Source organism: Alligator mississippiensis, chromosome 9, assembly GCF_030867095.1.
Source record: "Alligator mississippiensis isolate rAllMis1 chromosome 9, rAllMis1, whole genome shotgun sequence".
In the NCBI taxonomy this organism is placed as follows: Eukaryota; Metazoa; Chordata; order Crocodylia; family Alligatoridae; genus Alligator; species Alligator mississippiensis.
In genome coordinates, this window is record NC_081832.1 from 8,085,094 (window position 1) to 8,112,940 (window position 27,847).

Here is a 27,847-nt window from a genome sequence, read left to right on the forward strand (position 1 = left end):
ATCATGGCTGAGGCTCAATCTAAGGACAGAAAGAAAACAAACAGATCACGAGGCTGAAGGTTATCTTGGCAGAAGCTAGTTTTGCAGATGCATGAAGAACCACCTTAAATTCATGAATCGATGATTTGGTAACACCCGCAAATGAATAGCTGAAGTTTAGCTGGGGAACCTCGATAGCTAAGCAGCTAAATCCTGCATTCCACACAGTCTTGAGTCATTTTACAAATACTTACTGTCAGCATTTACAAGACATGAAGAGGAATTGTACATTAACCCCAGCTGTCAGGATTTTAAGTGAACGCAATTATATAGTGATCAGTTTTCATTTAAGAAAGTGATCGCATTTAAGTAGTTTTGCACAGTCTCTATAAAAATTAGACAGCACTGGCAGGCCACATGATTAGGGCTGGATATAGCTCCCTGCAGGGATCCTCCCCTTTGATATGCCCTCCGACATGACCCAAAGCCCTTACCCTCCCCCCATTTGCAGCAGCTTTGCTAAAAATAGCTCTTGGCTGGCTTCTGCTCTGCCTGTAGTTTACATAAGCACTTTGGGGGAAGGGGACCCTTGCAGTGGATCCAAGGTACTCAACAGCTTAATCCTAAATTTCCTGGGCGGCTAATGAATTTTGAATATACAAGTACAGGCCAGAGCCTGCAACCCCCTGCTCACACAGCCAAGTCTGTGGGATTTGGCCTGACACTGCATACCTTTTTGCAATATTAGCGTGGCGCACACATGCATCTTGTATTAACTCTAGTTATTCATTTTAATACAACTCAGATGTGAAGTCAGTTTATATGTTTATGAGCTTCTGCTACACTTTTACACATGCTTTTTAAATCTTGTTACCTATATATCAGATGTTTCCTCCAAAATGCTAAAATGAGTCATGTAAATCATGCTAAACTACACAGAAAAACTAACTAATTACTTAGTCTCCACAAGCTCACTTAAGATTAATTTAGCCACCTACTGTAAAGGTTATTTTTCAATTATACACAGTATTTAATACAGACAAGGTAATAAACCCGTTAGACTAACCATAGCCTGAATGCGTTTTTTACTTTTGTTTAGGAGATCTGTCCCTACCACTCTCACTCCACGTCTAGGCATTTTACCTGCATGCCTCCAAACCCCGTTTCCCACCTTTCCACACCAGACAGGCTTCTTATCAGCTCAAATCTAGACAGCCCTCCTTTAAAAGCCTGTCAGCTGCTCACTCCCAGGTCTGCAACAATGTGAAGCACTGTTTCCCCCAGGGACTGGACGTGCGGCATCGGCAGTATCCCCAGCCCAGGGAAGAACCTGGCTCCGCAAAGCAACGGCCTAGATTCATGCCAGCACCTGAACTTGTGTATTGTCTTTTATTTTCTGGAACAGTTCTGGCTTTCACTCTCTTTTATAATCCACATTTTTTTTTTTTTAAGTCTCCTTTATCTCTTTAGGTCTCAGCTTGAATACATTCTTTTAATTGACTTCCTTTATTCCTGCACTACTCCTTCTCTGCAATCACGGAGCAAAGGTGATAGGAGCTCTCAGAGCTCCATATTTCATGAGCCGGAGCTCACTGACAGGGAACACCAGAAACGGCTCCTGGCGAAGCCAGGGAAAAAAGTGTCTTTGCAGCTATTCATAAACAACGTCAAGTCAACTAAGGTCTAAAAATCCCACCCCATCACACCTGCTCCACTTTGGTGCTGCTTGTGAAACGCACCACTTCAGTGAACTATTTCCTGTCAGAGCAGCATTTGCTCTGGCCTTCCGCAGAACCACCCAGCCCTCAGTGGAGAACCTCCCTTGCAGGTCCCCTCTATGAAAAGCTGATTGTTTCAGCCAATAGAATCCTACCGTTAACATCAGCTGTCATGACACTTTAATCATAGTGGAGTCGGCTAGCCTATCATCAAACCCACCCCGTGAATATGAGTCTGCCTCTTACAAAGGTAATGCAAAAATGACGCAATCAACTCAGCACTCTTCCTAGCTGCCTTAAGCATTTATTTATAACCTGCGACTGGATTTTTATGCCGACAGTTTTTCTTCCAACAGGATTCTTAACAGAGCTCACTTTTAGTACAGAGGAATAACAACTTTTTACATTTTTTTTTCCATTGTGCCAAAGTGCCCCCCCCGCTTGCAGTCCAAATCGCAACTGGAACCAACCTTACACAAGGGCTTTTATTGTTTCCGAAACAAATGAAGGCAACGCGAGTGTGTGTGGGAGGCTAAAAATTAATTCTCAAGATGTAAACTCAGACAAAGTGGATAGAGTCTCATGTTTAATATTTAAGTGAGCTTTGATTATAGACGAACAGTAATTAAAGTCCAGCGTAAAAACATAAAGAGAAAAAATGCGATTATTTTAGGTTTCTAAATATTACTCAAAACAAAGCAAACTTACCTTGAAAGAGTTTTGCTAATATTTAGCTCTTACATTGAACAAAAGGAAAAAATAGTGTAAAAATCAATTTCAACATACCAGTATCCCAACACAAGTCACCCTAGGTAAAATCACTCCAACAAAGAGACTGAACATCACTTTTCTTTTACCCTACTTTAGAAGAAGGAATTAAGGAAACTTAGCCCAGAAAAAATAAAAAAATTCAAAATAAAAATTATCTACCATCTTATGGGCTCACATTTGCTTTTAATGTCTTTAATCTCTTTTGGTGAAAATATTTTTGTTAAAGTGAACTAAGAATTAAAAACACAATTTCTCATACAGATCTGGATGCACACTCTTCAGAGGACAAATACATTCACTGTCATTCAACTTACAGAAGACATTTCCTATAATGCCATAGGTTACTTTTTGGTAAATTTTATTTATTCAGAGTATAGCTTCAATGTCTCCTGTATCCAAATGTATGTTATATGCATATATTTAGTGTCTGGAAGACACAAAAAAGTAAGATCACTAGCTAATAGCTGTTAGAGCTAAGCACAGTGATGGTAAACTCTGAGAAACTCCTCAACATAATTCTATTAAATATCTCCAGTTTTGAACATTGCAACTATAGGCTGGTACTGTGACACTGGGGGAGGGGGTCAGGTCTACTGGAAAAACAAAATCACACTGCCTAACTTCCACAGGTGACTCATGGTAGGATTTTAAAAAGAGTAGCTCTTACACCAGTCCAGCATACCTAGTTCACCCAGTCAACACATTCTTTAAACCTTCTGTTAACAAAAAAAGTTCTTAAAAAAATGAGACAAAGTCAATCTCATTCTGAGTTTAATTTCACTAAATTTACTAGAGGTGCAAGAAGGAAGAATTCATCCCATTAAACTGAATAATAATTAAACAAAATTGGAATAATGAAGTAGTATAATGTTTAATATGCACTAACAATAACATTAAATTTTGTGAAGATTTTGTTTCGAGTCAAGTCGTTGGCAATACCAATTAACTATTCAATTATGTTACATGCATTTAGTAAGAACTTGGAATATATCCACCAAAACACATATTAATGGATTATTTATATTTGACAAAATATTGGACATTTGAATTAAACTACAAATAGCCTACAAAACCTTTGCACTTCACAAATAGCTGTCAACCTGTTAACTGTAGGTCATCTCTTCCTGAACCAACTAAACGTGTCTACCTCCAGATATACCTAGGAACTGAACAGGTAAAACTATGTAGATTGAAAGGAGGGAGAGAGAAATTTGGTCTAAAGTTCACATGTACGCACACATCCCTGTGCAAAAATTTTAAAATATTAATACTGATACAAAATGACTTCAGAGCAAGTCTGATATGCATCTCATGTTTGCTTTAACAAGTTTGGATTAAGATAATTTTGTTTTCTTTGCCTGAAAAAGCAGTTTTAGGGTTTGCTCATACATTGTCATTCATCATCATTCATATTCATTAGAACATTTTAAGCCACTTAGTGATGTAATTGTAATACCCTTTATCAAACAAGAATGAGATTTGCCATTTTTACCACAACTACTTCATGAAAATCTGTCGTTTTCAATGACTCAGGCAGAGTCGTATATATTTTTTTAATACTGACTGTATTATTTTAAAGTCAGAGTCAATGTTAATTTTATGAAAGCTTCTGAAGAAACAGGGGTGCATAAAAATTTCACGTCAGTCTGCAGAATTTTAAAACTAAATTAATTACTTTTAGTAGACCATTTGGTTGACTATTTCACAAAGGTCATTTCTGTTTTCAGAATTATGCTCTAGTAGTTACTCATATGGTCATGTTATTTCATAATGTCAGCTGTGGTTTTAAGACAGCCTATTAAAGTAGAATACTAGATATTACAGACAACCCGAACAAATGATTTTCTGGACTTGCATTAATGTATATTCTTCACCAACAGGCTCTACTTTGCACTGTCCTCAAATTGAAAGTCATTAAATACATTGTCACATATTACCATTCAAAGTAACACACTTTTTGTTACAGAGAAGAAAGTCTAACTGGAAATAAATCATTTATGGCCCTATATAGGCGTATATTTGTAGTAGAAAATTTTCTTTGAAAACTTTGTTTCTAAATCCATGTAAATACTGTACAACAGTAAGATTCATTGCTAAATTAGGGAACACGATAAAAATGTGCACATGCAAATGTATGCCTAATCTGTTAACTCTGGTACCATGACACTATAGGCCTATCAGACAGTTGAGCATGCAAATGTCTATCTATGTCTAACTATTTGCACGAGCAAATGCGCCATTTGCATATACAAGCAATGTGATCAAGAGCAGAAAGCAAATATTCCTTATTTATAATCAAGCAATAGGCATTTATATCATAGCTTATCCTTAACCCTTCAAAAACTGGGGATTATCTAGTGTTAACATTTTATACTAGCTACTTTACAGACTTTAGAAGTGGTGGTGGGTGTGATCTAAGAAGGAGGAAGGCTCTCTGGCTACTTAAAGGTAAAACCAGGTTGGGACACTTGGGATAGAAAGTTCCAACCTAGTCTCTTTCCCTTTCAAGTAAGGAACAAACCCTACTTTCAAAGCAGACTGTTCCCTGAGGCTTGAAACTATCCATGAACAAGGAAACAGAGGAAGAGGAACACGTTGACAAGACAGAACAGCAGAGAAAACAGGGAAAGCAGCAGAGAAAGACGGGTAGTAGGTCAAGGAGAAGGGACAGAAAGGACTGAGCAAACAGGAGTGGAGACAGAAGCTGAACTCCTGGATAGAAGGCAGAAAGCAACAGCGTTTAGATCTTTAAGGCTATAAAGGTTAACTTCTTTATTATTCACTGCACTTTGAATTACCCATTAAATTACTCCTGACACTTTTGTTATTCATTTTAATGCTTTCAATCGAACAGTACTCCATTTCTGAAGACCCACACAAGAAAGTTACTGCATGACACCACTTTGGTCCTTGTCTCAGGTTTCACACTATGCTGGAATTTGCCTTTGCAGAAGGAGTGTATATGAAAATTAAAGAGAGTTCACATTAAAATGTATTAATTCACCATTAGCTGTGCTGGTAGAAAAACGTGCTGGTTTCATAATGCATTTATTAGATAATTGAGGTAATCTGCATGTGGTTTACTTTATTCTCACCAGCAGGGAATGTCACTGCAAACAACTGCCAGCCAAACAAGCGGCTGATCTTGGTCCTTTGGAATAATTCGGGAATCTACACACCTGGGTTCAGGCCATGTGCTCTTCGCAATATTGACAGGGACTTAAAAAACACACAAATGAACTCACCCTTAGCAAGTTCACATTTCAAAGGGCTGAGATTTACCAAAATAATAGCTAGAGTGAGCAAACTGTGGATTTGCAATTATTGTTTCCCTGAGGCTGATAGAAGTCTTCCCCTTTGTGTCCCTAGCTTCCTTTTATCCTCATGTCCTCACTGGGGCCATGCAAACTGTGACTCGAGAATAGAGTAGCCTCTACCTCCCTCCTTTTATTGGCTTTTGGAGGGCAATAGCATTTTCTTAGCATCAAAACTTAAGTTTGTTTGGGATATGAGCCACCACTCCCAGAGAGATCATCCAGAGTAGGAATGAGATTCCTGTCCGCAACTATCTTCAAGTTATTTTGTTCCAATAATGTGGGAAAGGATGGCCTAGTAGTTATGACAATGGATCATAGAGAGGCAGTTATAGTCTACAAAGATGCCTATATGTACCTTCAAACCGACAAGGCGAGGGGCGACAAGGCTAAGATATGCATAGAGAGAGCACCTGCTTTCATGAACCCAAGTTCACTTCACCAGTGAACTTGGGTTCACAAAGGCAGATGCTTTCTCTACTTAGATATCTTACTTAGTCTATAAAAGTGCCTATCCTACCCACCCTACCTTCTGAATGGATCAGAAATTCAGACATCTGGATCTACTCCTGGATTTGTCAGCTTTCTAAGTGTTGCCCTGAGCAAGTCACAGTCCGTTTGCTTCTGTTCTGCATCTATAACATGGGGACAGCAATACTTCCCTAATTCCTAGAGGCACTGTAAAAATGCATTCATTAATATTTGTTGATGCTCAGTGGGAACAGAAGCCATAGAACTCCCTGTCCTGTGGTCTCTTTGAAGTAACTTGCACAGCAGAGGAAGGACGAGGAAAAATTCAGCCAACAAGTTAAAATGACTAAAAACGTAAATACATTAACTTTATAAATAATAAGGGAAAGAAGCTGGATTCACTGTTAAATCAGTGATTAGCTCTAATTGACCACAGCAAAGCACCACCCTCTTCATCAGTCAGTGCATCAGACTGGTAACAGTGTAATCAATAAGAAAGGGAATTAAGTACTAAACCTGGCAGGGGATTTACCTGTCCTTTGTTATAGGACATACCCAAAAAATATAGTAACAGCCTAGATTAAATAAGGATTGCATACACCTTAACAAATAAGAAATGAAAGCCGGTTGGTCTGTGTCTGCTGCCCCTCTATCAGTTGGTGACTGCTGTTATGCAGAACTGCACTGCCTCTCTAAATATTTAAAAAAAACAAACATTTAAAAAATGATAGTTAATAAAGCTCTGTCTGAGGTTGCCTAGTCTATTTTCAAGCTACCAAAAGTAACTCTGCTGGTGTGGAACTACAAGAAATATGAGCTACTGTACTTACACCAGCAAACTCCCCTAGTTTTCTTCTTCCCTGAAATGGCAGACAGCGGGAGAAAACACAGCAAGGCATTCAAGCAGGAAATAGCGTGAGAAAAGGCTCTCTCACGCTACTTCCACCCCTTCCTGATATCAGAGGGGTGTGAAATGGCTTGCAAATAGCCTCTCTCATATTATTTCCTTTTCCACCCCAGCCAAAAATCAGGAATCATCAGCTTGAAGATATACACAGAAAACAGGGTGTTAAAATGAAGCAAAACATCAAATTGCTAACAAGCGAGCCTAACCAAGCTAATTATTAAAGTGCAAATTCAAGTGTTTGAGAGTTAGAACTGCACTCTCTAGGCTGATCTGGGTTATGTACCCAAGGTTTGCCTCGGACTTGCTCTGGTCTGGATTCAAAGTGCCTTTCCAGAAACTCTGATGGGCTATGGATTAGGCTTTATGAGATCCTGAGATCCTTAGCCGTTTTGTGCCTCAGCTGCCCCATCTCACTACCTGTATCCACCCAACCATGGTATTTGTGAAGTTTATACATGGAGATTCTTGGACAAAAATTGCATCTGAAGTGCTAAATATCATATAACACTTAGCCTTGCTTTGATTAATGCACAGAATGGACAATATTCCCTTGACAACTGCTCAACAGCTTGTTTTCTCTTTGCTGTTTAATGGGTAGCTCTAGGCCTTACTTACTGCATGCTATTCAAACCCTATATAGGGAAGACAAATTACTCATTTCTTTATTGCAACATTTGACTGTCCCTGTTTAACAGGTGAGGATTGAGGTACTGAGGTTAATCTAATTTTAAACTACCAGGACATGACTTTTCAGAGTCCTTATGAGTGCATATGCTCAAAGCACAGCTCCCGTAGATTTCAGCTACATTTGAGGGCTTCACAGTTCTGCAAACAAAATCCCAGAGCCTCACATAAGCCACTTCAAAGATGAGGGACATGGAATTAGTGACCACCTGTTAAGAGCTGGGTTTCAGTCACTTGACAATGATCAGAGTAGCTATCTTCACTGAAGAGTTAACCTGTGTTATTTTGAATCAACTCTTCTCAAACCAGCCTAGGTTGAATTATAGCAGCCATGCAGTGAAACAAGTATACTCTACAGTCCCCTACCTCATTAAGCTAGTCACCTTCCAACTTCCAAAACAAACAGCACACCCCTGATTCCTACATCCTGAACCTGCATACTGGACCACTACATATCACATAACACACTCACTCACTTCCTCTCTCCCCCTCTCTCTCTCTCTGAGGGTGCCTGTTTTGTCTGTACAGGTCATAGGTTTTTTTAAAAGAAAAACTAACTGGGAAAATAAAGAACCCAAATTCCATCATCCCGCTAAAAAAGATAGGTCCCTCAGCAGACTTGAAGCCTTCTATATCACCATACACATGAACTAATGGACTAAACACAGGGTGGGCAAAATACAGCCCGAGGGCCAGATCTGGACTGCTGGGCCATTCCATCGGACCTGTGGGGCCCCTAAAAAAAATTTAGAAAATTAAATATTTATCTGCCCATGGCTGCCTATTAAATATGTCAGGAGCCAGGGGCACTAGGAAACAGGGGAAGCCACAGCAGGACCCTGCAGTAGTAAGGGCCACTCAGCCCCACCCCCACAACCAGAAGCCCCTGCCTAGCATCCTAGGATCCTTGGGCTGCTCGAGCCTCCCTGTACCAGAGAAGGAAATTCAGGTAAGGGGGGAGGGGAAGAGTCAAGGAAGGACCACAGGCAATCGCCCCAGTCCTCGGGGCCAGGCCACCTCCTGCTGAGTCCTTTCATTGTGGCAGGGAGCCACATGGTGAAGGAGCAGTCAGTGGGCATGCTGGAAAGTGAGAAAAGCAGCAGTGGGGGTGTGGTGTGGAGTGGAAGCGAGCACGCATACAGGGCCCACGACAGTGTCCTAGGGCCAGCAGGAGTGCAGGGCACAGGCTGGCAGGGGTCTATGGAGCCAGGCTGGGTTCTGCCAGTAGGGACAGAGGGGAACTGGCCTGGCTCCACCGATCCCCTGCCAACTGGGACCCTGCACTCATGCCACCCTGCTCTGAGCCCAGCTGACACTGGCCCCGAGACACTGGCATGGGCCCTGTGCTCCCATCTGGCTGTAGTTGCACTCTGGGCACCCACCCGCTCCCAGCCCCGCAGTACTGGCAGGGACTCCGCAGTACAGGCGCAGCGCCGACCCTGCACTTGCCCATCTGGGCTGAGCAGCAGTAGCATGGGACAGACTGCTGCTCAGTGTGGGCAGAAAGTGGCCCCTTCCCCTCCAACTGCCGGCGTTTCCTGGTGCAGCCGCCCAAAGCCCACACAGGGCTGCCCTGCATCTCCACCGTGTCACCACTGCCTCTGGGCTGCCCCACAGGGCAGCAGTGGCAGCAGAGCAGATGCAGGGCAGCCCCACACAACTGCACCAGGAAGCACCAGCAGCAGGAGGGGGCCACTTTCCTCCATTCTGAGCAGCAGTTTGTCCTGTGCCGCTGCTGCTCAGCCTGGGTCCCAGTGCCAGCTCCAGGCTCACCCACTAGGGCTCAGTAGTAGCAACAGTGGCAGCAGCAGCTGGGCAGAAAGTGGGGGGAAAGCAGCCACCCCCCCCCCGCTTCCTGCTCCCCACCAGTACCACTGCATGCCCAAGGACAGCAGGACACCATGGTTGGGCAGTGCAGAGAAGGCATTGGGTGTTCTGGGGCCACACACTGTTGGCAGTGGCAGAGAGGCACTGCAGGACACTTGGGCTCTGGGCTGTTACCGGGTGGAGGTGGGTGTTGACCAGCTTAGGGGGGCTCCCATGCACATCCCACATACCCCCAAACCCTCCCCTCAAACCCCACAGCCAGACCCTCCCCACAGACACAATCACACATCCCACAAATACTCCATACTCACCCACCCACATCCACAACTCCCCACAAACCCCACACCCACCCACCCATACCCCTCCCAACATCCCTGCATACCCCACACACTATACAAGAGTAAGACTGCATTTTGAGCTATTTTGCAATCACTTCTACATATACAGCACAAACGCACAAGAGCCAGGGCAAAAATATATATTTTTTAATTAAAATAAAATAAAATATGGTTGTTTTTTAGCATACAATTTGTTTTCTTCCCCTGTTCTAAGACAGCAAACCCTCTTCCCCAAAGAAGTACTTCTAGGGTCAAGGGCTGGGACTTCCTGTGGCAAAGGTCAGAGGTTAGGGGCGGGACTTCTGGCCCCAAAAATGGCAACCAGGGGGCAGGGTACCTGTCAAGGGGTGGGGTTACCCATGCAGCCCTCAACAGCTTGCCAAAACTCTGTAAGTGGGCCTCTGCCCATAATAATTGCTTGTCCCTGGACTAACGGAAAGTAGGAAGTTGTCCTACTCCACGTGGACCAGAACCAAAGAGGGATGGGAAAGTACCAGTGATTTTTTTTATGCTGACAGCAAAGGAATGGTGATTCTGGGGAATCCGGTGTTCTATTCCAGCTTGGTGTTGTGGGGCAGAGACAGCAGGGAGGACAAGGGGAAGGTAATGGGCCCAGACTTCTATCTGTTCCTTTGCCTGTGACCCTTTCTGCCCTGTTAATCTTTCCCTGCACCTGGCTCTTTGCCACAGTATGGTTATTCTCACCTACTCAATCTAGTGCCCACTTCTCAGGTTTCCCATACCAATTATACTCTCCTTTTCTGACCAGAACTCCCAGTTACAGACTCCCTTCTCAGCCAATGCCAATATATTTATCCTGTCACCTTGTTTTCAGAAGTTTCCACAGAAACTTCAATCTAAGGCATGGAAATTTCAGGTTAAAAAATTAACATTTGATAAAGTTATAACTAAAAGCAGGGTCTCAGCATGGGAAGCACTGGACAACCTTAACAGTAAGCAGAGCTCTAAGGCAGTTACTGGCAACTTTTTAAGACAGCGGGCTGGAATGACTCTGCTTCGGTCCCAGGTAATCCAGCACTAGGATTACAGCTGCTTCTTCCCACTACCTAACCACAGCACAGGCAAAGCTCCGTGCTGCCAAATGCTGCCAAAGCCCCCGGTTCTATGGGCCTGATTTAATCGCTCTGTAGGCCACAAGTTGCTGATCCCTGCCATTAAACATTATGCTGGCTATTCAGATCAGTCTTAAATGATAAGGAATAAGAATTCCTTTGACTACAAATATTTTAAAAGTCTCCTCATGCAAAAGTAGGAGCAATTATTAGTGTAACCTTTCAGGTCCTAGGGCACAAATCAACATCTAAATACAGTTCATATTATTTGTGAGGGCTATTATATATCTATAGAATTCTTAAGGTTTCCTACTATATCCAGTTTTACAAAGTATAATATGAAACTCATTTAGAAATTAGAGCTGAATTAACTTAATAGCCTTATGCTTTGAAAGCTTATGGTTTTGGCAAACTTAAGACAGGGTGTCAAACTCATCCCATCCCCTGGCCTACTGAGTTCCTCACTGGTCAGATCTGGCCTGGGGCATGGACTGGCAGTGCGTCTTGCATGGGGCACATGGCAGCAACAGGACCAGTGACAGCAGAGCAAGCAGCCTCTGGCTCCAGTGGTGGTGGAGGCACTGGCAGGTCAAGCAGCTGATGGACAAGCAAGGTTGTGCCAGCACAGCCCTGGCTCACCATGCTTCTGAGGGCCATGTCCTAGTCCAGGGTGCCTGATTTCTGCAGCAGGCCATGCCCCCATCCATACCCGCCTGTAGCCTTTATGTGGCCCAGTGGGCTGGACAGAACAGTACTGTGGGCTGTATGTCTGACATCCCTGACTTAAGACAACAGTTGCTGTAAGTTGTATTTTCTGATCATAAAGTTTCCCAAAAAGAGATTTATGATTCTTTCATTAAATTTATTCCATGCAACGTTATACAGCTTGCAAGGTCGCCAGATCCAAGATTGGCATAAAATGGATATTCTTCTGTTTATTACTAACCAGAAGCAATAAATATATATTACAATGCAACTCCTACAAAACAAAACTTCTATTTTTTTCCTAGCATGACTCTAAGGAGCCCTAGTTTCTCCTGGATGTAGCTCTCTCCTTGCATGTGTAGTGCTTTCTATGTTGAATGAAACGGATGAAAACTTCCCCCTGCCACACATTTTCTAACAGAACTGCAAGAAGCTAATTAGTAAGCGTGGTTAAGAGAAAGGAAAGTCACCTTCCCCCTTCCCAGAAACTGCAAGCTTTAGTAAGCAGAATGTATAGTAAAGCTTATAAATCAGCAGAAGCAGCTAGTCTTTACAAATGAACAGGGGTTCCTCTGAAGTAACAAATTTCATTTATTCTCTTGGGAAACATGGGCAGGATTTTATAGTGTATAACTGGAAGGAGAGTACTAAAAGCATGAGTAAGTGGGATTACACCCCCACTAACTCTTGCAGCCATCAGGTGTAAAGCTCAGGTGATGCTTCTAGCTTTTCTGTGTTTTACTTTTATGTGCCAAAGTTCATCCTAAACTATGGGGTAGGGCTTGGGGGAAGAAGGAGAGAGAAAGTCAGGCCTCCCCAGAGTACATTAAGACTAACCTGCCTTCGGAAGATGATGACATGTTTTTTAGCTTCATTAACAAAGTCACTATAGGATTTAGCTGCCTAACAGGCACGGGAGAAAAATACTACACCTTGATACTGGTGCCAAGACTCTAAGAGATACGTATTCTGTTGCTAAAACAGATGAGGTAAGCGCATAGCTGTTCCACCCCAGGACAGAAAACTACCTCCTTGTCTCCAGCATTGTGGGTGGGATCTCTCTGGCCTACCAACTCTTCTGCTTCCCTAAACGTGGCCTTTCCAAGAACACAAGTCTGCACATCCCAAATCTTGCTTCTTGGTATGATCTGAAAGCTTAAATTACACTGTAGCTTTGAATAGCACTAGGTTCCAGCAGAAGCTTCTGCCAGAAAACAGTTACTCTCTCTATGCAGAAAATCTACTTTCCTCGAAGAAGAGACATGAAAAAGCAAAAGGTAAGCACAAGTGAAGGAAACTCTCCCTGGTGCCTATATGATACTGGTAAGAGTCACAGCACTGGCTCCAGGTCATCAAATATGTAACAAGACACAGACACTATGGGCACAGACAGAAGTGATGTTTTGTTGCATGATCACCCCCCTGAAAGTGCTCTACAGCTGTGCCCTGACAGAAGTGTCAGCTGCAGAGTGCTTTAAAAGTGCCTGATTGCATAACAAATTAACCCCTGAAGGAGTTGGGGGGGGGGGGGGGGAGGGCATTGCTGTAATTCATGTAGCTTCCTGTGAAGCACCGTGAGTTACAGTGGGGAGCTGCACTTCTGTCAACATCCTATAAAGCAGGGTGGATAAAACCAACATTTTTTTTTAAATTGTATTTTTAATGTAAATCAGATTATTATTTAATCATATTTTAATTTTTTGTTAAAATGCTTTTTTCTTTTAAAATAAAATTTAATTTAAAACTATATAGGTTTTTTAAGATACGTTAAAGCTCAAAGATATCATCATGGAATAGGGCCTATAGCTTCTAATTATATACTATTTGAGACAATATATTCATGTAACCTTTTTAGAAAAGTTTTATAAATAGGTCACAACAAGCCATGCACTATAATGGGGGCCCAATCTTGTGGGGTTCCCAGAGGCTCCTCTATAGATTAGGAAAGATGAAAGAAAACCACTCTACCCAATGGGACTCGGTGCTCAGTCTAGAAGAGCTCATTAAGCATCTCTGTGATGCTTAATTTCAGTTCTCAAACTGTGGATTTGTGTCTTCAGAAATAACATCCTTGTTAGCAGCAGTGTATAGAGATGAGAAAGAACAGACACGATTACCCACCCATCAGCCCTCTTGTCTCTGCAAGTTTGTGTACACAGAGTCAAGCCCTTACCTCTCTCTAAAAGTGTGAAGTTTCAAAAAATTAAATGAATAAAAAGGATATCAAACAACAAGAATGCACTTTTAATAGAAAACAATGATTAAATTAATTTAAGGCTTCCTGACCAGTGATTTAAATTATGATTTAAATCAGGAATTAAAGCAACTGATTTAAATAAAATCCACCCTGCTATAGTCTATGCCAGCACCCAAAAAAGCCTTCCAAAAGGAGGTTCTGAGGGACAGCTGACCAAGAGCCATGCAGAGGTGGCACTAATAACATGCAACTTATCCACGCACACAGAAGCAGATCCATCCTAACTCTGATTTCTTTACAGAAACCTTGCATGGACTTTACTAGGTTTTGGCACAAGGAGAGGTGCATTCTACCCTCTGAGCAAAGCATCTTAGGGAACCCTAGGTTTCCACAACATATCTATTTCTTTACTATTACTGACAGAATATGGAAAAGGTGGTTGTTGAACCTGAGCAACCCAGGGCTCCCATAACTTGCTAGTAACTATTTTATACATGAACGCACTCCCTGCAAAAGTTCAAAATGTGCTTATTACTAAATATTTATAAAGAACTGGCCCACAACAGTAAAAATTGATATACTAAGAATTGCACACTTGGAAGCAGTCCTAGTGAAGATGACTATAGCAGACAACATAATAACATATTTCCAAAAGAAGCATAAACTTGATCAACTACATAAACCGGTAAATTGTATAGAAGCTCAGTGCAAGTTGTTCACATGGCGAAGAAGTTGCTGAATATTTTTACAAAGATTTTTCATGAGGAAGAAAACCTTGGTAGCTTGGTCTATTCTGAAATTAAAAGAGAATTAACATCATTTTTTTCTTTGAATTCAATAGTACTGTTTCTTGTTTTATGCTGGCACGTAAAAACAAAACGCGTTTAAAATCCTTGGACACTTTCTCTGGAAGAACTGCCAAGTCCAAGCAGATATTCTGCAGGCAGTGTTCTGTTCTAGCTCCCATTTCCAGTAGGGACTGTTGCCTCCATATTCAAATGAAAATAGCCCTTGCTGGCTGAATTGCAAGCATATCTGGTCTTTGATAGGTTTCTCTCTGCTTGCTTGTTTAAGTGTGGCCACTGGATTTATGTAATTAATAAATTAATTTCAAGATAATTCTGCCAGAAGGTATTTTTGACACTTCTCTAGAAGATTCACCAGTAAACGAGACAAGCTGCATGTTGAACCCGAAGGTCCCGAGCAAGCATTTTTCTATTAACACCACCTCTCCTTTAGTCCTTTGATATCAACAATCACACACCAGCAAAGCACCAAAATCAACTAGGATTAACCATGAAAAACTTCATGTAAAGAACTACCAAAACATTGTGAAAATTTCTAAACAATAAAACCCTAGTTTAACAACAGTAACGTGTTAACTTCAGAAAAGATTAAGAAATACACAAACGAAATGTCAAAAAACATTCTGGAAAATTCTCTCCAGTTTGCCACCAGCAGACGTTCCTTTTTTTGGTTCAACAGCCCAAGGTGTAAAAACCAGTGTTCCACTAGATGGAGCAGGATGGTAAAACCATCGCAAAGGCCATTCCTGGCTTCTGACTCAGCACAAAGTCCAATGTCCTACAACAAGGAACGACCAGAAAAGTTGGTTTTCACTTTTCTCCCATGTTTTCATATTAAGCAAAAACCAGAAGAGCTTTTTTCATTCTGGCAAAGAGCCTTGTGACAGAGGAAGTACGAGGTCCTAGCACCAGCTGTTACTTCCGTTAGCAGAAATAGCAAGGTAACCAAATGCTACAAGAATGAAATGGGGTTTTTAATAGGTTGGGTTTTTTGGGGGGTTTTTTGTTTGTTTGTTTGGGTTTTTTGTTTGTTTTTACACATTATAGAGACAACACTAAAGGGCATAATTTGCTTATTAAACAAAACTGCAAACTCATTAGCATTTCTTACATTGTAATACATTCACTTGCAAAGAAATCTGTGTTAAATAACCACAAACAGAATTGGGGGAGGGGGGAGGAGAGTCCCTTAATGAAAGGTTCCAGGTACAGGTCAAACAAAATCAAGTTAGCAATGATATAAACTTTGAAGTGGTTTCTTAAGACTTGGAACTCCAAGAGTCACAGTAAGTAAGGACCTTGCACTTCTTCTGTCACATGGCTCTTTGCCAGAATGGAAAAAGCTCTTCTGGATTTTGCTTAATATGAAAACCTGGGAGAAAAGTGAAAACCATATTTCCCTTTAGAAGTGTCCCTTTAGATTCACTTTTGTTCTGAAGTAAACCAAACCATGTATATCCTACTTGACCTGTGAAAGGCCTACTATAACTTGTAAAAGATCCAGTCTTAAACATTCAACCACCAGTAAACCAGAGCTCATGAAATGCATCTCACAAACGCATCTTCAGAAACACTACGCTTGTTTCACAGACTCCAACATGGCCAGTTGGTAGTTGTTAACCGTTACTTTCTACTCCCCCAATGCTTTCATTGTACACCTGAGATGCAATATTAACCATCTTCACAAAGAGACCAGTAAAAAACAAACTTTTAAACTACCTGTATGTGAAAAAGAATTTTAAGTATGTATCTAGGTCTCTTCAGATGCCCCCAATTATCATAACGGACAATAACATAACAGGGGAAAGGTGCAGTACATATTCTGAAACGCACAAACACAATGGGTCCCTGCCTGTCACCTATGGATCAAGGACTGGCCAAGCGGCTGGCTCCATTCTCCTTGTTTTCAGCTGCTAAAATAAACTAAAACCCCACAGACAATAAAGCTTCCCCAGTATGATTTTTCCAAAGACAATTACTTATTTCACAGATGTTCTTTGATTGCTAGTGGGAAAGGACACAGTCTGACTGTTACTGTACAGGGGGGAAGGTTGTCTTTTGGGGCACTTAAAGATGTGGGCAATCTCACAAACAAAAATGATTCTCCTGTTGAGACCACTACAAGGTAGCTCCAGGGTTTTCAGAACACCTGGCACCTGATTTTTTTCTGGTTCTCCAAAAGACAGGTGTCATGCATGATAAACATTTTTCAATGGTACAGAAGTTGTGAACATTCAGAAGTGAATTATATAATTTTCAATCCTTTAAGAAATTTGCAGCTTATGACGGTATATAGCAGAACAGAAGTACTACTTACTACTGTGCACAATCAATCAACTGATATTCATTAGACCTCTCGTAGCAGGCTTTCACACCTTCATCTTGCCAAAGTGTTTTTGTATGTTCATAAAACTCCTGAAAATAAAACATAATGAAAAAAATCAGCAAGAAAAGGATGTACATGCAAAATAAATAAAACAAAACAAAACCCCCCAAGTATAAATGGCAAATGCTTAGGGCTAACTTTAGACCTACACAATAAAGCATCTTTACAAAATCTTTTGATCATAAGTACCACCAGATTTCTACAGTATCTTGAGCTTGTTCTAACAGCTGTAAGTTCTCTAGGCAAGCACAATTCTGATCCCCTTGGTAGTACTTCTTAAGTAACACTGACTTTCAGGCTGTGGACGTGAAGAAATAAGGACCTAAGATAAAACTTCCTTGCATGCTTAAGTAACTTAACCTAAGTGACTTAAGGGTTCCATTAACTTTTAATCACCAGAACTATTTTTTTTTTTAAATACAACTTTGGTTCACAACTGATTTTGATGCTTCTAACTTATATTAAGGATAACATATTAATTACTATCAGAAAACAATAATTACAGGTAATTTTTTTCCCCAAACACACGCCTAAAAACAAAAACTCAAAGTATGATTCTCTAGAAGAGTTTTTAAATATTTGTAAAACATTGGATGTTATCTAACAATATCTTTGTGAATTCTCACTCCTATAAAAAGTATGGTGGGAGCAGTTAGAAAGGTGGAACAAAAGATGTCACAAAAATATGAGAATACAAATAGACTTCTGAAAACTGGTCCTCACATCCTGAATATCTAAATACAGTACTTGTGGGACACTATCCCAATACTGCATAGTCCAACTAGCTGAATTAATACTTAGAAAAATGCACACACTGCACTAGACATTTCCCAAATCCAAAGAGTAAAAAAAAACACATTAAAGAAATCCCACGCACAAAATTTGACCTAAATAAGAATTAAAAAAAAAAAAAATCTATAAATTTATTAAAAATAAAAAAACCAGAATGCCTTTAGGATCTCAGTACGCTTTGATTATATAAGGAAACATGCATCTATAAACTCCAATTCTACAATAAGGAGATAAGAAATGATGGGTAACACAGATGCTATATTAGGTAACAAGTAGGTGACGTTGCAGATACCCCAAAACTTCTAAAAAAAAAACTTATAAAAAAGGTTAAACAGTAATATCCATCCTACCACAAAATGGAAACATAATTCACTGGAAAATTATGTTGTTTTAAATCACTGATGGTTCTTTCAGAGCAGTGGTTCTCAACCTTTGTGGACTCAAAGCAACCCTCTGTAACTTCTGTGAATTCAGTGGCACCCAATTTCAAAAGCTAATTGATATATTACAGCGCTTATCTCCTTGCACTGAGGTTGGATAGTGGTGGTGGGGGAGGTAGGTGAGGTGGGAGATTCATGCAGGTAGGGTCAAGCCCAACCCTGCATTTATTTAGCTCATCTCCTCATTACCTAGCTCACACTTTCTAGCACTCTTAAAAGGCTGATTCTCAACCGGCACTCTGGTTGAGAATCACCATTTTAGAGTATGATGCAGAAATACAAGTAGCCTTTCAGTTACCTATCCAGTCTATTTCTTAAAAATAAAAGAAGATAAAACAAACATAAAGGACTGCGTTAACGTTCCCAACATGATTACTTTCGTTGCTGGTTAGTAACCACTTCAAACAAGTCTTCCAAAACAGTTCAATGCTCCACTTTGGAGAGCTTCTAATAATCACAGAAAATTAGAGTAGGAAGGGACCTCAGGAATTCATTTAGTCCAACCCCCTGCTCAAAGGAGGACCATCCCCAACTAGATCATCCCAGCCAAGACTTTGTCTACCTGGATCTTAAAAATCTCCAAGGACAGAGAGTCCACCACTTCTCTGGGTAACCCAATCCAGTGTTTTGCTACCCTCCTAGTGAGAAAATTCTTCCTAATATTTAAACTCAACTTCTTTTGCTGCAATTTGAGTCCATTGCTCCTTGTTCTGTCATCTGCCACCACTGAAAACAGTCCAACTCCAACCTCTTTCAAAACGCCCTTCAAGTAGTTAAAGGCTGCTATTAAATCCCCTCTCAGTCTTCTCTTTTCCAGACTAAATCAGCCCAGTTCCCTCAGCCTCTCTTCACAAATCATGTGCCCCAGCCCCCTAACCATTTTTGTTGCCCTCCACAGGACTCTCCAATTTGTCCACATCCTTTCTGTAGAGGGGGGCCCAAAACTGGAAACAGTACTCCAGATGTGGCCTCACCAATGCAAAATAGAGGAGAATAATCACTTCCCTTGACCTGATGGCAATACTCCCACCAATGCAGCCCAGCATGCCAGCTTTCCTGGCAAGAAGGGCACACTGTTGGCTCATATTCACCTGATTGTCCACTGTAACCCCCAAGTCTTTTGCTGCAGAGCTGCTGCCCAGGCAGTACCAGTGCATGAGATTGTTCTATCCTAAGTACAGAATTTTGCACTTGTCCTTGTTGAACCCCATGAGATTTCTTTTGGCCCAATCCTCCAATTTGTCTAAGTCACTCTGAATCCTAGTCCTACCCACCAGCATATCTACTACTCCCCCCAGCTTGATGTTATCTGAAAACTTCTTGACACAAGTAGTAAGATCTTGTACTTTCTATGTGCGGATGCTGAAAAAGAATCAAAGCTGAATATCTACTTGAACACTAAAAGCTAAAAAAAATAATTCAGACTCTAAAATGCACACGCAATCTCTTTCTAACGTAGTACTCTTCTGTAACAGGAAGCCTGCAATTATAAAGTTCTTCAAGTTCATCCTTTGATGAATAAGTCACTTCAAAACATATACCAAACTGACATACTTTGGGTTGTACTTGAAGACTGTACATAAGTTTAAGTTTGAGAAGAAAGCAAACACCAACTTGCTGAGCAAAACAGGCCAAAGGAGAAAAATACTGCTTGTACTGGCTTCCTGTTCACTTCAAGGTGCAATTCAACACATTCACCACCTCAAGATTACCATATTTTTTGCATATAACCTCCCCCTGGAGTATAAGACACACCCTGTTTTTGAAAGACAGAATGAATAAAAAGATTTTTCCAGAAAATAGCAGGAGAGAGACAAGCAACAGCTAGAAGCAGCAGAACTGCCCTACGAAAGGTTAGCTTGATTAGTGCAACATCAAGATGGTTAAAAGGAGAAACTATTTTAACACCCCTGAAGTTAAGAACAATGAGCTATTAAGTCTACTGACTCCCGCAGCTGCTTGAATAGTAACGTCACAAACAGAAAAATCAGTTTCTCACTCAATATATATGCCACAACATTGGGGAGCTGATTTTTAGGGAAAAAGGTGCATGAGTGATTAAGAAAATATGGTATATGCCTCCAAGCCATGCTACTGTTGGCTAGAATACCATTATAACTCTAGATATGGGCGACAGAGAGATCTTGTTTAAAGGACCTTACACTTATATAAGTATGTATATACTTAGTTTGTACGCATACTATGAACAGATTAGGAGCTAGACATGGGGTGGAGTAATTTATTCATCCAATAACATTTATCTAACATTTTCCCCCCCAATGTTTCTATATATTCATGACCAATGAGCTAATTTATATAGAAATAGAAGGATTATGGCTCCAGGTTGTTCACTTACTCTACCTTCTGAAGGTAAAATAGTTAACAAATTTAAAAAGAACTTTAAATTTAGCATACACACTGACTCTCAAACTCCCCAAATCTGCTTATCATAGAAGTATTTATTTTATCCTTTTTCTCATTTGAAGGTAATACACTGGCCAAATTTAAGATCTGCTTATAGTTCTGGAAATGTCAGCATCCCACTTACAGACTTTAAAAATTAAAAACACAAAATGTTTTTCTTTAATTAGATTGATAAAGACCTGATTAATATAAGGGTACTTCTTTTTCATGTTCCAAAAAGTGGAGATCATTGGAAGGAATCCCAAGAATTATATTATCAAAGTACATTACATTTTTAAATGTCCATCGCCCACCTATCTTTAATTTTTACAACAATTACACCATACTAGATCTATAGATGCTATGCCCTAATAAAGAGCTAGGTATTATTATTGAGCTATTCTTCACTATTGCAGCTATGTTCCTTGAAAAGTCTTATAATCAAACTCATATACCATGAAGGGCTCTATATTTTGCTGTTCTTGCAACACATTTATAAAAATACTATTGTAAAAATGCATTTTCTGCATGGGAAAAATGTTTTAGAATCAGCAACCTCACATGTGTTGTATCTAATTATGTTTCTGGCTAACAGTCCAACAAAAAGAATTTTCAAATAAGCTTAGAAAAAAAAATTTCAGCAGCTTAGTAACTTAAGTATACAAACCGCTGCACACACTACTGTTATCAATGACCATGGGCTTTTCTTGGCTAGACCTCAGAGCTTTTAAGTGGTTTGGGCTAAATATCCTTATAAGTGTTATTCACTAGCTCAGGCTACATGTTCCTGGTCACCTTTTACATAACTACTGCATATATTTTTTATTTAATTACATTTTCCCTATTTTTTTTTTAAAAGGAAAGGAAATGACTTAGGGAGCCCTGCCACGTCTAAAGACACCATGGCTTGGAAGTCTCCGAAGGAGCTCAGTGATAGGAATGGCAGTGTTGTCTTATGAGCATAATAGCCCTGTTTCAGGGGCATACTGAACATGGTAGGTTAGTCTACTTCCTCTGGCTAGCCAGAAAGGAGCCATGTCCTAATACAATTTATAAAGTTCTGCTTAAAAGCCACCACACATGACAGAACTATCTATGTCTATGTCTGCTCCTACACATAAGTTTAGCAATCCAGATTTTCAGAATTTCCCATATTATTTATAGAAATCATCTGTATGTTTGCTCTGAAGGATCATGTAGTTGTGTGAAGCCTATATACAAATGGCCTGTTAGACAACTGTTCATTTGAGCACATCTTTATTGCTACAGGTATTAAATCATGATGGCTATATATGTAAGGTATGCAAATATAAACTCACTTGTACTTTCTCTAAAATGAAATTCTCTTCTAAACATTTTAAGAAGACTTGGAAAACATTTAAAGCAGGAGACTGATTTTGGCAGCAGCTTCTCCCCTCCCTCCATTTCTTTTTTCAAACTATTATTGGAGTAACATTCCCAGTTTAATTTAAATTATTCTTATAATTAGACCATAAGATTTTAAAATGATCAGCAGATTTGGAAAGGTAGGTTAAACTGCAAAATCAAAAGCTATAGTTGCATCGTGTTAACACAAAATATACCTGCAGCTGAAGAATGAGATATATTTTCTTTACAAAAAGAAAGAGAAGGAAGAGAAACAGTAAACTATTAAATCATTATAGTTAAAAAAAAAACAAACAAAAAAACCCCAAAAACTTCTCTTGCCCATTTTCATTTGGGTTCCCCTGTCACCATTTTTGGGGGGGAGACAGAGTGTGACAGATTCACAATTTGATCCTTAGTTTCATCCTTCCTGTCCTCCAAGTTACCTCCTGCTTTGAGATTTTAAATATCAGCAAATATCAGCAGATTTTTTAAAAGTATTTTCTAGACTTTTCTAGTTCCAATTGTGATTACCCTCCACGCTCCCCTCCTCGCTGCCCCTCCCCAAAATGAAAGCTTGGCATTTATTACAACAAAGTGCAGTGGGGGAAAAGAAATGTTATGAACCTCCCTGCAACAAAGTATGAGGAGGAGGACAGGTTGAAAACCTGGCACTTTATGGAGCCTTCTTTTTGCTATCGTCCTGTTAGTTCTAAAAAAGAAACAGTTTTAACACAGGACACCGCAATGACTCAACTTTCACACAGCTAGGAAGAAGTCTTAGCTCAACCAAGGGGCAAAGTCGGCAACCCAAATGACCCAAATCTTTGCTGAAGGAGCAGCAGAATTAGATGTACATAAACCATCTAAACGTCCCACCCAATTCAGGGAAGTCTCACCAGACTAAGTAACTAGCTTAGTAATTTAACTTACGTGTAAGGCTGAAATAGTGCATTTTAAACTGAATTCATCTGCCACACCAATTACTTTAAAACATCCTTAATATTCCTTTTATCCTCCCATACAAATGACTAGAACAAATGTACAGAAAATTTAGCAATGGCCACAGAGTTCCCTCATGAACTGTGACCATATGCTAGTATTAGAAAAAAAGAAACAGCAGTTTAATGAAAAAATGCATTAGAACAATGAACCTCTCTGTTGGATCTACTCAGGATCTGAACTTTATGTTCCACCACACTTTTAACCTTCCTTCCTCCTCCTCCTTTTTTCCCTTTTTTAAATGTGGTCTGTCCTCTTGCACTTTTGTCCATCTCTCCTACAAAGATTTTTGGTCCCAGTTTTGTTACCTTGATGCATGTTGTCCAAATAAGCAACAGTTAAATAAACCTGAATAAATGAGTGCTACCATTTTACTGTGCTGCTTTTACACATTGTTAACTACTTAAATGCTGAATTATATCCCAGAGTTGTTCAGCACATGATGTTCCAAGATGAAGCAGAATCTGCTATTCTGTTTATTTGAAGGCCAAGTCAAATAGTTTCTTCAATCCACATTTTTTTTGCAGAAAAGATAAAAAATGTATTTGGATTGTGACAAAATGACTGCAATTTCACTCTCCCGTGTCCAGCACTAATAAAAACAGGCCTGTTATCTTTGCATGCTACACCAAATCCCCTCCTACATTATACTGCCAATTCAGTGGCAGCAAAACCTCACTTTGTCTCAGTTGAGCATATGCAAAGTCAAAAATGTAGTCACACAAACTGATGCAAAGTCCCCAAATCTCATACCACAAGGTCAATACTTCACAGGAGCAAACCTGCTTCAGTTTCTAATGACCTGCCAATCAGCAGGAGATAGGATCTCCCAATAGCACCAAGAATGACAATGCAATAGACTTCTTCCATTAATGCAAACTTAAAACACTTGTCCAGGCAGGGGGCAAATCGAGAGGTGGTGGGCGGGGGGAGGCCGAGCTCCCCCATAAGAGACGAGGGCTCCCCCTGTAAGATTTAAAAATCATAACCTGCAGGGGTCTCCGATTGGACTGCTCCTTCACTTAGGTGGACTTGTTAATCAATGAACTGGTTTAATTCTTTTTTTGCAGACTGCCCCACCCCCACAAAGAGTCCAAATGCAATTCAAACCCTGGTGGTCCACAAGCTGCATGTAGCCCACGAGGGGTTAATGTATAGCCCCTGGGCTCTCATCCAGCCATGGCTCCCCACCATTGCTCTGGTTGCAACAGCGGCTGGAGTCTTCATGTTCCCCCCTCCTTCATCCAGCTACCACTTCCCAGGGGGTAAGGCAACGTGGCAGCACAGGGAGCTAAGGGTAAGTGCAGGGCTATGCCCAATGGGGAAAAGAGATCAGACCCAAGCGGTGCAGCAAGGAGTGCCCATACGGGCACATGTTGCAGGGGAAAGAGAATCGTGTGGACACACCCATGAGGCACAGTGATGGGGCGGGGGATGCCTACACACTGCAGCGGTGTGGTGGGGAACATCTACATGGCATATGGCCCCCAGGGACTTAAAAACTTGGACAGCCCTGCAATTTTAATACACTGCACTTTCCTAGACTCTTTAACTCTGTGAGGTAGGAACTGTCTTTATTTAACAGAGGGAAAAAAAAGGTAGAGAGATTAGGCAACTTGCTCAGAATGCAAAGGGTAATCTATAGGATAGACAAACACAATCCTAGGCTCCTGTTCCCAAGTTTCATGTCCTACATTTTGTTGAGAGAGAGGTAGTTAACTGTGTTAGCCTGAAGTCTGGCAGGAGGCAGGACAGGGCAGATGCTAGGAATCTGACAAGTTAGGAACCTGTTGCCTATGAAAGCTTATGCCTTTCTGAATGAGTTAAATAAATCTGTTATATGTCTTCCTGTCCTGCCTTCTGCCTTACATTTTACTGTTAGAGCTTCTTGCTATGACGGTCCATTATAGCTAATCTGAACTCGGCAAACTCATGTGCACAGAGAAAAGTAAAAATAAACCATGAAAAGCCTCCCTGGAAACTGAACATGGAAGCAAATTAAAAACAGGGATTTTCAAAAGCAAGACAGTACAGCCAAACCATTACGTACTACAACTACAGTAACTACGTGGTAGACAGAAACAAGAAGTTCCTGACCAATACTAGTAGCCTTGAAATGGGAAAGGGGTTAGGAGCAGCTCCTTCCGATGTGCTGTTATATAGGAGGAAAATTAAGACCAGACCCTGGCCCTGATTAATTTTTTTAGGCCATGAGGGCTCTCGACTAAAAAGCAGATCTAGTGCGCCGAGCCCTTCAACAGCTCTTCCCTTCAGCACACGCTCACTGTGACCTGACCTCTCCAAGGCCACAGTAACTTCGGGTCACAGTAGTAAGATATAAATCAAAGGAAGCCTTAATATCTGTCTGGCTTAGCTAGATTAGTAATAAAATATCTATTACTGCAAAGTAAGACCTTTTTTTGGCATCTGTCCTTCTAATTTAAACTGTAACTAGCAATACTTATGCAATCGTTTTAATACAGTTATTAAATGTCCACATAGGATGGAAAAAAATAATTCAAGTCCACATTCCTTGAACTTTTTATTGGCATTTCAAAATACCAATAAAATACCAATAGTTCCTTTCTATTCAGCACTGGTTAGGTCTCATCTACAGCACTGTGTGCAGTTCTGGGCTCCAGAAGGACAAAGAGAAGTTAAAAGTTAAAGAGAGTCTAGAGGTGGGCAACAAAGATGATCAAGGGGTTGGAAAGCAAGTCATACGAGGAGAGGCAGAAGGAGCTAGGCACGTTCAGCTTGCAGAAAAGGTGCTTATGAGGGAACATGATGGCAATCTTCAAATACCTGAAGGGCTGCCATAAAGAAGAGGAAAAGCAACTTTTCTCTCTTGCTGCAGAAAGGCCGTAGACCAAAGGCTTGAAGTTGCAGCACAGTAAGTTTAGACTGGATACCTGGAAAAACTTCTTCACTGTGAGAATAACAAGGTAGTGGAATGGACTAGCTAGGGAAGCTGTGGACTCCCATCACTAGAGATATTCAACGAGAGGTTGAACAGCCACTGGTCAGGGATGGTCTAGGTGTAGCTATGCCTATTTTCTACCATGAGTATTTCCCATGCTTCTGGGCTTCTCTGGTTGCTCCCCCTGCCGCCTCCTCCCTTTTTTTCAGCTAAGCATGTCAGGGTGTTTTTAAGCTTCCTCAGAGGCACTGGCCGTCCAAATCTGGACTTCCTTTATTAAGCAATCTTTTCTTTTCTTGACACCTGCAGAAATCCCCGTGTATTTAGGGCTCAATTGTGATCTAGCTCACACAAACGTAAAAACCAGAAAGTTTCATGCCAGGAGAAAGCTGAGAGAGAAACGATAACAAGGCACATAGTACAGTCGTGTTTTACCTGCATTAGAAAATGACTTCTATGAAAGCATCTGATATTTTAAATTGTTTACAGCATATTAATGGGCTGCTTTAGACAGGCTGCATTACAACACGTACATGCCAAAAGTTATGAAAAAAATCTAACGCAACTATGCAATGACATGCAAGTGTAAAAACAAAAAGTAAATCAGAGAAATCCTCACTATCTCATATGAGTCATGGAAGGTATCTCTGGAGCCAAGATAAGGAAAAGAAATCTTGTTAGGGAAAACATAAAAGATGTACTAAATATTTAAAAAGACGACAAGCAAAGATCAAGGATAAAATATGAAGCAAGTGGCAGATTTGTGAGTTTGAATAGTATTCTCTCTCTCTCTGGAAATCTTTTTTTTTTTTTTTTTTAAGAGTACAACACAATATTAGCGCTATTAGGTGCAAACACCTACACATAATTCACAAAATAAACCCAAAGATTTCAAATGGGTATCTAGAGGGTCAAAACCATTCTGTCCTTTTACAAACCTTCTGAATTCTCGGCAACAGAAGACTTGCTACATCATTTTACCATAGTCAAATAAAAATAAAGCAAGAGCTAAGAGCTGGTGTTTTCCAATGGGTACCTTCTGCGTAATGAGAGGCACCTTGTGTCTAATTGAGGTTGAAAACCACTGCTCTAAAAGAACAATGAAATGGGAACCAAATTAGCCAAAAATTACCAGTCACTTTTTGTAGCAGGCAAGTTTCCTGGAAAGAAACAGCCAAAAGACTAGTCCTTACATGCCTGTTACTTGTTTCCATAACACTAATTCATTGCTGGCACATTCTATTACACTATACAGCAATGTCAATGCAGGTCTGTCCTGCATTATGAGAAAGAAGGTCTTTAATAGAGTACCTAAAAATAACAAACCTGGACAAATTTAGTGTGAGATGACATCCCAAATCTCATAATAGGATATACAACCTGAGTCCAAAAATGATCCTTATCATTGCAGAAATACAGTAAAGCTGCCATGACATACCCTGTCTAGGTAAGCTTCATCCCATGTCATTTTCCGGCAAAAGTGAACGAGCACAATATACATCTAAAATCCCTGTCCAAAGAGGGCACTGTAAAGCAACAGCTGTGATTAAACACAATTTGTTAATAGAATGGCATCCCTGGGCAAGTTGAAGAGGGAATTCTCCTTTAAGTATTGTTTTATTTGCTTTAAGACCCCTTGTCCCACCATGAACTGTTGAAAATTCTCCAATATACTGAAGTGATGAGTAATGGTTTGAACTCCCTTGTGTTTGTTTATGGGCGTTTAAGCAGACAACTGGAAGAGAAAAG

General features: G+C 40.6%; 1 protein-coding gene across 3 annotated transcripts in view; it reads right to left on the reverse strand.

Annotated features, from left to right (window-relative positions):
• The window catches only part of GNAS (GNAS complex locus), a 211,838-nt gene that overhangs the window by 37,462 nt on the left and 146,529 nt on the right, over positions 1–27,847 (reverse strand). For all 3 annotated transcript variants that reach the window (XM_059713228.1, XM_059713230.1, XM_059713231.1), the window contains exon 5: positions 17,108–17,205. In XM_059713228.1, the coding sequence (XP_059569211.1) occupies positions 17,108–17,205 (98 nt within the window). The remainder of the gene's footprint in view (positions 1–17,107; positions 17,206–27,847) is intronic.